Source organism: Chiloscyllium plagiosum, unplaced genomic scaffold (assembly GCF_037043375.1).
Source record: "Chiloscyllium plagiosum isolate Xiang-an unplaced genomic scaffold, Cpla_swu_hap1 HiC_scaffold_30, whole genome shotgun sequence".
NCBI classification, from domain to species: Eukaryota; Metazoa; Chordata; class Chondrichthyes; order Orectolobiformes; family Hemiscylliidae; genus Chiloscyllium; species Chiloscyllium plagiosum.
The window spans coordinates 18,821,555-18,833,719 of record NW_028270168.1 but is presented as its reverse complement, the minus strand read 5'-3'; the positions used below and the strand labels follow the sequence as shown (position 1 = coordinate 18,833,719).

Here is a 12,165-nt window from a genome sequence, read left to right as displayed (position 1 = left end):
ATTATGCTAGCCACAATACTGCACACAAGAAGAATTCTTACTAATTGTAGCATGTTCAATTATGGGACATATTTGTTGTTGAAGCTTTCAGTTATGACAGGATGAAACAGCAGAAAGATGAGCCTCTTTCCCAGTCTGGAGATGTACTAGTACAAAAATTGTCCTCTGCACCTCAATAGCCAGTTACCAACAAAATATCCATTAAAAATGGTCAAGGATGGTTCAATCAAAAATAGAGAATCAAAGCATGAGATATAAACACAAATTGAATAACATTCAACTATAAAAACTGAAGAGGATACAGAATAATTAACAGATTAGACAAATTCAATGTCTGTCTCATCTTTACTAGGGTGAGGCGATGCACACTGGAAGGAATGAGGATGCATGCAGCAAGTAAAAAAAAAAATTAAAAAAGGACTACAGGAGCAGAAAAACTTGGGGTTCTGGTAGACATCTTAAAGTTGGCAAATGCCACTAAAGCCATTTTTAAAAATAACAAAAAGATCCTAGTTGTTGCATGTGGGCACATAGAATACCAATTAGCACTACACGGAGGCAGTTCCAATGGGAATCACAGTGCCCGGGTAGCAGAGTCCACGAATCCTCCCAAGGTGAGTAATACCATTGGAAACAGATGAAATCCAGCCTCATCACTAATACCCTCCTGTTATGCATCAGCATAAGATTCCCTCAAAATAAAAAAGTACCCCCAATTCAACAATTAAAATTCCCTCAATATAACCCAACTCTCAATACTTGAGCCCCTCAAACCTACAGAATACTGCTAAACCCTGCTACTAATAAAACTCCCAAATCAACAACTTAATCCTGACTTAAGCATTAAACCAATGTGTACTCCAAAATCCCTGCACTGCAACTTGCTACTCTTTCCTTTCCCTGCATCTTCAGTTCTCACTCAAGCCCATGCTGGGCTCAAAGTCATAAAACACAAGGCAAGTGTGAAGTTAATGGAGGGTCACTAACTCAAGATTTGAGTCTAAACACTCAAATGTCAACACAAATACAGAAGGTAATGTTACTACTTGACTTAACCTCACAGGAGCAGAAGCCAAACACTGCTTAGGTGTTAAAAATCAAAGATCAAAACCAAATGAAATACAATCCAGAAAGACTGCTAAGAATATATCTGACATTTTTCTTTGTTAAAATGTATTGAAACAAATGAGAGTAAAATAGCACTACAAGGCTAATCACCAATCCCTTTGTACAATCTCCATTAATGCAAATATTGAATATACAGTAACTGCTGACAAACCCACTGACTGGTAAGCACTCTTTCACTAATTAGACGTAAAGCAGAACACCTCAGTATTATGCTTGCCACAACACTGCACACAAGAAGAATTCTTACTAATTGTACCATGTTCAATTCTGGGACATTTTTGTTGTTGAAGCTTTCAGTTATGACAGGATGAAACAGCAGAAATTAGCCTCTATCCTAGCATGGAGATTTACTAGTACAAACAAAAATCACTTGCATCAAAAGCAGTCTGTTTACATTCAAGTTTTTTTCACAAAATGAGCAAAGGACTGATCAATCCCATATAAACAAGAATTTGATTTGTTCTGGTTATAGGGTATAGCAATTTTTGTTTCTGCAACGGAAACAAACATTAAAAATCCAGAAACCTCACTAAAACAAAAATGGCTACAGCTTTTGAGAGTTTCACACATCCTCTGTAATTGGTTTTCTATGAAATGAGCTTTCTTACAGCTTCTGCAGATCTATAGTGAAGGATGGGATTTGATGTACTGTGCTAGCCAAATGTACCTGCTGCAGGAGCAAATTCACACATCCTGCAGTGAAAATTAGTTTATTGACTGACTTATCACTTTCCCTCAGTTATTGCTCTTATTGCCACAGAAGACCATGGAGGCCAAGTCATTGATTGTCTTTAATACAGAGATAGGTAGGTTCTTGATTAGTAAGAGAATCAGGCGAGAGGACCAGGGTGAAGGCAGGAGATCGAGGTTGAGAAACAGGTTAGCCAAGGTCAAATGGTGGAGCAGACTCAATGGACCAAAACCAAATTCTGCTCTTATGCTTTAATGGCATTATGCCCTATTTAAGTCTGTCCTGGAATGGCAGGTACTCACCTTCATGGCTCGCTCATAATCTCCTTTGAGGCTGTTGCTCTCACATTTCAGCTTCTCTACATCCATGATTGGCAACCTCACACCATCCTCCAGACACTTTGCAACTTTCTCCTGCAGGCTGAAGGGGAAAAAAAAAAAAAAGAGTAGAAAGCATTGCATCAAGTCACAATTAATGCCTCCTGAAGTAGACTGAAGTAATGAGTCAGCACAGAATTTAGTCATGTGCCAGAAGTATTCACATCTTGAACATATTAAAAAGCATGCCAGTGATATTCTTTAGGTAGTCAGGACTTAAAGTGACAACCCCTACAAGGGACAAGGGGAAATCACTCACTAATCTCATTGTGGAGCTCATTATGCACAAGCTCCCCTGGTAACAGGCAATGGCCTGCCCAGCTAGAAATCATCATCTGGAGCGCTCTTGGTACAGTGATTACAGCCTCTTGGTGGTGCAGTGCAGGCTCCAACCACTGGACTAGGAGGCCTGGGTTCAAGTCGCATCTTCAAGTGATGGGTCTAATACACTTGAGCAGGTTAAATTAAAAATACCTAAAACAATACAAGTTTGTATCCTGCATTTGGGATGATTGACAGGTCGATAAAAAGTAAAAAAAAATTGATAGTTGAGAATTTTTATCTGTAGCACAGTGGTAGTGTCCTTACCTCTGGGCTTTAGAGGCCAGAGTTAAAGTCCCATTTGCTCCAGAGGTATGGAATAACATCTCTGAACAGGCTTATTTTAAAAAAGTGCAGACCTCGCAAAAGAGGTCTGTGGCACAGTGGTAGTATCCCTACGCCTGAACCAAGACACATGAGTTCAAGTCCCACCTGCTCCAGAGGCGTGTACAATCGTTTCTGCCAGATCTATGGTGTGCATTGCCCACAACAGGCTTTCAGGTAAATATTCAATAGGCTGCATATATGTTTACTGGTGGTGAATATAGTTAAAAAACAAAAAAAAAGTCAGTGAGACTTGGTGGTATCAGAGTTTACCCTAGTCAAGGCCACCAAAACAGGCGGAATGCATACCCAAAAGGTCAAAGGATGAAGCCAGCTCAAGGCAAGGCTTTAGATGTAAATCTGCCAGAGGATGAGGAATTGGTACAGTTAGAACATAGAACATAGAAAAATACAGCGCAGTACAGGCCCTTTGGCCCTCGATGTTGCGCCGATCCAAGCCCACCTAACCTAAACTAGCCCACTATCCTCCATATGCCTATCCAATGCCCGTTTAAATGCCCATAAAGAGGGAGAGTCCACCACTGCTACTGGCAGGGCATTCCATGAACTCACGACTCGCTGAGTAAAGAATCTACCCCTAACATCTGTCCTATACCTACCACCCCTTAATTTAAGGCTATGCCCCCTCTTAATAGCTGACTCCATTGCATCACAGCTCCCCAGGTGGAACCAATTAAGATAGCCATTCAGGTAAACAGCCACACCCAAACATGTAGGCAGATACAGGTGCGGCTATATTGACCTTTGCACCTGTGCCAATTGCCCTTGCATCACTTTGCCCCAATGTTTTCTGCATCTGTTTGGGGAGCATATGATAAATAGCCTTACATGATGACTGTCAACCACTGCAGGGGACCTTATTCTTGGTGGCAAGTCCAGACTGAGCTGATGACATCTTTAGCTGAAACCCTCAAGATGGAAATGCAGCACAGCTTATCAGCTGTAAATATAAATTTAGCTTTTCCAAATTCAGATTTATGCCAGGGACCACAATTCTGTACTTATTCAAGAAAATTCCAATTATACAGAATGCTTTTATTCTCTTTACTTCCCAGGAATAGCCTCCCACCTTGCTTTATTATTTAAATAAAGTCATTGTAAATACTGGAAACGTTTGACAGGCGACTCGCCATCTGAGAGAAAAGAAACAGATTTGGGTTTTGAATGGAAAGTAATCTATTCTGTACCTCAGCAGTTGACCAATATTTGCATTGAGTAATTTAAAACACAGGGGTAAAAATGAAGAATTAATGTTTAGTTTTGCAAGCAATTTAAATCCCAGATATAAAACAAAAGAAATCAGACCAAAGTAAAATATCAGCTGAGTTACCCATGAACAGTGGAGACCAGCTCCAACTCTTTCTGTTTTTGTTTCTCCAGGATGCTGTCTTTTTCTCGACATCGTGCTCGAGATTCCCCAAGTTTGTTCTCCAGATCCATCACTGTACTGTGCAGAAGCTCACACTGCAGTTCCACATCCTTCAGCTGCAAAACAAATCAGTGATCTGTAATACTTGCCACGTGGGAGAAGGATACAGCATTCTATTCAGCCTATACACAAGTTCTCAATCTAGGCATTTCCCTCCCTCAGACCCATAAAGACCACTGCCCTTTACTTAGGATGCAGGAGATACGTTGCTTCATCACAGTGCTGCATTTACTACCAAACACAGGCAGCATGTATTCTAACCCTTAAAAGCTACTCAGAGGAAACAAACATTTGTTACCATTATTTGGAAAGGGAATACATTGCCAAAAGGAAAAAAGAAAATCACTAAGTTATCATTATAGGCAACTGGACTTGCAGCACTAAGCCATTTGAAATATACTTGCGCTCCTAGCTCCAAAACCTCTACTCTCATCACTATCTTACTCTATCTCAAACAGGATCACACCATAAAATCCATAACAATGGCATTTTCTGCAAATGAATTAATGGAGAGTACAGAAGAACATGCTGGAAGCATGATGAGGCATACTTTTAAAAAAAGGGGTCAACCTGGTGACGCTACCAAAACAGCAGGTTTGGCATACAAGTAGTCAAGTGATGGACAGAGCTAAGCAATTCCATGACCAACAGACCAAATGTGGCAGGACTACTGAGCTTCAATTATTCATGGTGGGAACACCATCACCTGCAAGCTCCCCTCCAAGCTACTCACCATCCTGACTCAAAAATATAATCGCCACTCCTTTATGGTGTTTGGATGGCATAGTGAGTCTATCTACAACACATGGACTGCAGCAGATTAAGGCAACAGCTCACCAACACCTTCAAGTAACAGGCAATAAATACAGCCAGTGATGCCTGTTGACATGAGTGAATACATAACAACAGAATCAAGACTGAAATAAATGTGAAAACCAGGGAATCACTACATCGGTTAGGAGTGTGGGAGCTTTACTGTAAACTTAAATGGCCTAGAGATGCATTTGGAACCCTCAAAATTGTTAACATGTAGGCACTATGGAAATTGCCCAGGATGTTTGAACTGTGGGAAGCAGGGCACTACCAAAGGCTCTAGTCAGAAACTTCAGACAGTTCCCCTTATTTAAATGGATAGTTATTATCTCCAGGAAATTGTGGAGGGAAAATATCCTAATCTAACTCCTGACTAACTATACAATCTGTACGTCCAATCGCACTGTGGTATCCTACCTGCCACTAATCCCTTACCCATTTACCTCACCCTACCCTCCTTACAGACATATACATACATCCAGAGAAGCTGTGCAAAATTTTTGCACTATTCAGTCTGTTGGTGAACACTTACCAGAATATGGCAACTATTGCCATAAAAAAAAAGGCATGCAACTCATGTGCACATTTCCTTCACTGAGTTCTGAAGGATCCTACATCAGAAGATTAGATAGAAAAATTGGAGGAATGCAAGTTTAATTTTTTCTCACAAAGAGAAAGAGGGGTTCTTATCTTGATTGGAAGATTTGGGCCATGATAAAAGGCCAGATTTTGGGGGGGGGGGGGGGGGGGGGGAGCAGCAGGGGGATGCAGTTTGGTAATTGCTGCTTTCCAGTGAACCAATGTAAATTAAATCCAGACATACTAGAGAACTGTAAAGACTGTGCCTTTTTCCAATGATTCATAATTGCTTACTTGTGACAACAGTCTAATTATGTGTCACAAATAAATCTGGTCTATTACTTTCAGACCTAGGAGGAGGTCAGAAAATTGAGGAATCTTACCATACTTTAAAATTTAACTTGTGCTCAACTTCTCAACTCTGGGAATAGTGGGGCTTGATTTCCAGCACATACCTCTCAGGTATGACAGAGCAGATCTCTAGGAGATAAAAAAGGATTGCAGATGCTGGAAAGAGTTGAAAGTGTGGCGCTGGAAAAGCACAGCATCCGAGGAGCTGGAGGGTCAACGTTTCAAGCACAAACTCATCAGGAATGTTGGAGAGCTTATGCTCAAAATGTCGACTCTCCTGCTCCTCAAATGCAGTCTGACCTGCTGTGCTTTTCCAGCGCCACACTTCTGAGAACGGAACTCTAACTTTGTGCACTTCAAATCTGACAGAAGCTTAAAGTTTTATAGTCTAACCTTATTATAATGATGGAAACCTGTTATTTGCCTTGCCCTGCAGAAAGTCACAGAATTAGGAAAAACTTCTTGCTGATGTTGGTAATGAGAGAAAAACTGGCCAGATCACTTGGAGATCTCCCTGATCCTCTCTACAATAGCATTAAGAGATCACTTCAGAAGAGACAGATGGGGTCCAGTTCAACAGCACAGTCATCATACCAGTTGCAGAATCGTATTTAGTTGTGGTGGAAAATGTCAGACGGATGGATGAATTTCCATGCCCATTCTGCAAACATTAACAGTATTACCCAGGAAAAGACAGCCAAAATGTCAGTCTCACCTGTCGGCTCTGCTTTTGATAGTCATCCAAGGTGGGCAAGTCTGCCAGGTACCGCTCAAGAGTTTCAATGCGTTGTTGTTTCTCTCTGTTTTGTTCTGCCTCCTTCTGACATTTCCTTTTCAGATTGTTGATGTGTTTGTCACGGCCTCTGACCTGAGCAACAGAAGCCAGAACATTGGAAGACTAAGTAGGAATACAGACAAATTGGAGGATAAATGGAAAGAAGGGAAAACGTGGGCGGATGGTGTCTCAAGCTAGAAGCACTGGGATCATTGAGAGAAACACATCCTGTTTCTCCAGCTAACCCCACATATCAAAAGGTGAAATGTTCTCTGCATGATACTATTACAGCAGGTAACACTTAAATCCATCCATCAGAAACCTGTTCGTGTAAATTTGAATATTACTTTGCTTGTAAAAGAAAGTAGTCAAGCCCATTTAAATGGTTATTCATCGAAATGACAAAAATCATCGATTACAAATCTTGTGAATAAAAAAAGTTTTTCAGCATGGTGAAAAATCAACCAGCCAGCCAGTCTCCCCAGAAGTCTATGGGTACTGCTAAGGAAGACATCGAAATTAAAAGCTTAGTGAACATTGGTTAGGAATGGATGTGCAAAAGGTAGGAAGACAAAATTTTTAAAAAGATTCAGATTGTTCACGGTCTAAATGAATAGCAACAGAAATTCAAGGGGCCAATTGTCTCTTTGCAGCCTTGACAGCTGTCCTTGATAAGTGATTAAAACAATTAAATGAATTGTTAAAAGTCTAGATCTATTTCAGTTAACTGTTATAATACTTCTCCCTGAAACCAAATTGTACTTAGCATCTGGGTAAAAAGTTATCACGATACTGGTAAAGAATGGATGATCAATTTCTGAGTCCCCAATATCTGATTTTGCAACTTTCATGTACTGAAATGGTTTTGAAAAACAAAAGCAGTGGCTTAAATTGGCAGCAATCATTGACCACAGCTTAACCCAGCTTGAATAAACAAAATGGGAGATAAACAACAACCTTAGTCTAAAGTAATATTTTAGACAACACTTTTCATCACTAATTGCCTTCAATTTAAATAAGGACACTGTTTGAGATCAGAGTTGCTCTGCCTCAAATTGAATTTTAAATTCAATCATGTTGCGATTGTTAGTCCCTAGAGGATCTTTAACTACTTATTAATCCTATCTCACTAGATCTAAAATAGCTTGCTCCTGGGTAGCTTTTGGACTATGATCCAAGATACAATCCCTGATGAACTCCACATATCAATTTTCAATGTTTTACTTTGCACATCTGATGTATCCAGTTAACATGCAGTTTAAAATTAACCCATGACAACAGCAATGCCCTTAAATGCCTGCATTATTTCTCCATCTGCACTTTAGCCAAGAGTAGGGCAATTCTTCAGTAACTGAACTGTCTTGTCAAATGAACTAGCAAACCACTCATTAGGACTTGCTAGCAATCATTGCCAGCAAGGCAGGACAGATGGCTATAGTAGTGAAAGCATGTGGGATGCTCTCCTTCAGTGAGCAAGGTAGGAGTACAACAGCAGGGAGATGATGTTGCAACAATATAAAACACTGGTTAGGCTGCCATGGGACCTATTCACCACATGACAATTTACATTCTTCCTCGAAGTACAGAGGAGATATATAAAAATTTCAACTATCAAAGATTGGATAGACTGGAGTTATTTTCCTTAGACTAGAGCAGATTGACTTAATGGAACTATACAAAATAATGAGGGGATAGAGTGGGCAGGGAAGATCTGATTCCCTTTGTGGAGACTTCAATTACTGGATGGCAGGTGAATGATGATTGATAGAAGGATTAGAGGGGATAAGAAATAAAAATATTTCACCGAGGGTGATGGGTGTCTGGAACGTGCTGCCTGGTGTGGTGGCTCAGGTGGAAATACTGACAAGAGTGTGCAGCAGTCAGCAAAGCGTAACAAGTCAATGTCATTAAGAAAACCAGAAGCACAGATCTTAGTGGGACTCTGGATATAATCAAAAGGATAACATTTTTCTAGTCTATACTCTTCTGTCTTGAAGAGTAGGCAGTTAGAGTGGAATGTGGGTGGACAGTGGCTGCATTGTCATTAAAAGTACATTAAGAGATTCAATTGAAAAGATTATAGGGGCATTCTTAAGAAAAAATTCAGCAAGGCAAAGAGGGGATAGGAGATTGAATTATCCTTAACCTTATGTGCCAATGCTAAGACATTCTACAAATACATTAATATCAAGAGGGTATAGGGCCTCTTAAAGCTCAAAGGTTGTCTTTGTCTTGAACCACAGGGGATGGAAGAGATACTAAATGAATATTTTGCGTCAGGTTTTACTGTGGAGAAAGAAATGAAGGCTAGGCAATGCAGATAAATAATTTCTGATCTTTCAAAAACCGTTCACATTGCAGAAGAGGAAGTTCAGGAGATCTTAGAGAATATAAAAGGTGGATTAATCTCCAGGACCTGATCCAACGTATCCCAGAATGTTGTGGGTGGTAAGGGAAGAAATTGCAAGACCGCTTGCAAAAATATTCGCATCATCTATAACTAAATGGGAGGTGCCGGATGACTGGAGGGTGGCTAATGCTGTACCTTTGTTTAAGAAAGGTTTAAGAGAAATCGGAGAACTATAGACTTGTGAGTCAAGACTTCAGTTGTGGGCAAATTGTTGGCGGCGATAAGTGATCGGATTTATGGACACTTAGAGGCGCAAAAATTGTTTGTTTACGATTGTCAGCATGGTTTTGGGCAAGGAAAATAGTTTCTCTCAAGCTTGACTGAGTTTTTTGAGGAAATTACCAAAATGACTGATGAGGGCAGAGCAGTAGACATCGTTTACTTGAATTGATAAAGCCTTCAGCAAGGTTCTGCATGGTAGACTAATAAATAAAGTTAGATCACATGGGATATATAATTGGTTTAACGACAGGAGACAGATGATAGAGGGTTGCTTTTCGGAGTGAAGCTAAGTCATGAGCAGTGTTCCACAAGGATCGGTTCTGGGTTCACTATGGTTTGTCATTTGTATTAGTGATTTGCAGGAGAATATAAAAAAAAAGGTACGGTGAGTAAGTTTGAGGACGACACCAAAATTGATAGCATAGAAAACCTTCTACTCAGATTACAAATACATCTTGATGAAATGGGTCAATGGCTGAATAAAAATAGCAGGTGGCGTTCAATCTGAATAAATGAGAGGTATTGCATTTTGGTACAACAAACAAAGGTAGAGTTTATACAATTAAGGGAAGGGCCCTTGTTAGTGTTGTAGAACAGAGAGACCTTGGGATTCAGGTACATAATTCTTTGAAGTTTGCATCATGTATAGAGGGTGGTTAAAAAAAAAAAAGAGGTTCGGCACACTTGCCTTCGTTGCTCAGTCCTTTGGAGTATAGGAGTTGGGAAATCATGTTGAGACTTTACAGTACTTTGGCAAGGCATATTCTGGAATACTCTGTCCGGTTCTGGTCACCCAGTTACAGGAAGGATACAATCATGCTGGAGATTGTTCAGAAGAGATTTACCAGGATGTTGCTGGGTATGGAAGGTTTGAGTTAAGGAAAGAGTTGAATGGCCTCTCTCTACAATGTTGGAATTCTAAAATGATTCTATATGAATTCAAACCAGGTAAATGGGAGATGATGCACTTTGGCAGGACAAATAAAGCAAAGGAATACATGATGATTAGCAAGACACTGGATCAGAGGGACTTTTGTGTGTCTCTACACTGGTCTCTTAGACCAGACAGATAGATAAAACAATTGAGGCAGCAAATGGGATACTTGCCTTTATTAATAGAGGCATAAAGTTTAACAGGATGGTGACTATGCCAGAGGAGGAAAGCCTTAGTCTACTATAAAAATGGTCAGATGGACATAACGGAAAATTGTATTTAAATATGTTGAGGAAAAAGTAGTGATGGGTGATGCATTTTGCAGTGACCAAAGCAATGGAGCATATGGACGTACCACAAATTATGTGAAATGAGGAGGATCAGAGGAACCTTGCTATACACCAATAAATTCTTGAAGGCAACAACCCTCTGCCCTTATAAGGAGTTGTCAGTTACGATCGGGCAGATTTAAAGGGAAAAGACAGGAGGTTTAGAGGAGATTTAAGGAAGAATATTTTTCATCCAGAGGGAAGTGGGTATTTGGAACACGCTGCCTCAAAGGGATGGTAGAGGTGGGAACTGTCACCACTTAAGATTTAGGTGACGACTTGAAACATCAAAGCATACAAGCGTGTGGATGAAGTACTGGAAAAAGAAAGAGAAAATGGATGATCTATCGGTGCTGAATGAAAAAGCTCACTTAATTGATACCTACCACCTTAAACCACTTCTTCCACCGTGAGTGAGCATTGGAAGCTACATAACCATCTATAATGCAGTGAAGCGGAGGCTCTTGATTTCCAAATTAAAGGCCCCTACAAGCTAGAAAATAAAAACAGCAGCTGCATGGGAATACAATTAGCCTTGAGTACCCCTCTGAGTTACTTACTGAACTGGCTTGGAACTATAGCCATCGCTCCTTCATTCACATCAGATCAAAATTCTGTAATCTAGCTGTTCTCAATAACATAGAACATAGAACAGTACAGCACAGTAGCAGCCCTTTTTCCCCTCTATGTTCAGCCAGCCTTTTATCCAACTCAAGATCAGACTAAACTACATTTTACTATCTTCCATGTACCTATCCAAGAGTCGCTTAAATGTCCCTAATGTATCTGACTATTATTGCTGCCTGCAGTGCATTCCACACACCCACCACACTGTGTAAAGAATCTCTAACAGCTTCCCTAAACCTTCCTCCAATTACCTTAAAATTATATCCCCTTGCAATAGACATTTCTGCCATGGGAAAAAAAAAGTCTCTGGCTATCCACTCTGTCTCTCATTCATCTTGTACACCTCTATCAAGTCACCTCTTATCCTCCTTCACTCCAATGAGAAAAGCCCCAGCTCCCTCAACCTTGCTTCATAAGACATGCCCTCCAGTCCAAGCAGCATCCTACTAAGTCTCATCTGCACCCTCTCTAAAGCTTCCACATCTTTTCTATGTGGAGGTGACCAGAACTGAACACAATAATCCAAGTGTGATGTAACCAGGGCTCTATACAGCTGCAGCATGATCTCATGGCTCAAACTCAGTCCCCCTGCTAATGAAAGCCAATACACCACATGCCTTAACAACCCTATCAACTTGTGTGGCAACTCAGGGATCTACGGACATGGACCCCACAATCTCTCTGTTCCTCTATACTGCCAAGAATCTTGCCTTTAACCCTGTATTCTGTTAATTTACAGTACACAGGCCTGAGCTGTTCAAGGAGGTGACTCACCACTACCCCTACCTTCTCAACAGCGCTTATGGTCAACCTTACCAACAATGCCACATTCGA

At 40.5% G+C, this 12,165-nt stretch overlaps 1 protein-coding gene across 4 annotated transcripts in view; it reads right to left on the bottom strand.

Moving 5' to 3' along the window:
* The window catches only part of cep85 (centrosomal protein 85), an 86,596-nt gene that overhangs the window by 17,189 nt on the left and 57,242 nt on the right, over nucleotides 1-12,165 (bottom strand). For all 4 annotated transcript variants that reach the window (XM_043717503.2, XM_043717504.2, XM_043717505.2 and 1 more), the window contains 3 exons: nucleotides 6,750-6,902; nucleotides 4,193-4,347; nucleotides 2,122-2,239 (listed from right to left, as the gene is read on the bottom strand). In XM_043717503.2, coding sequence (XP_043573438.2) covers nucleotides 2,122-2,239; nucleotides 4,193-4,347; nucleotides 6,750-6,902 — 426 coding nt within the window. The remainder of the gene's footprint in view (nucleotides 1-2,121; nucleotides 2,240-4,192; nucleotides 4,348-6,749; nucleotides 6,903-12,165) is intronic.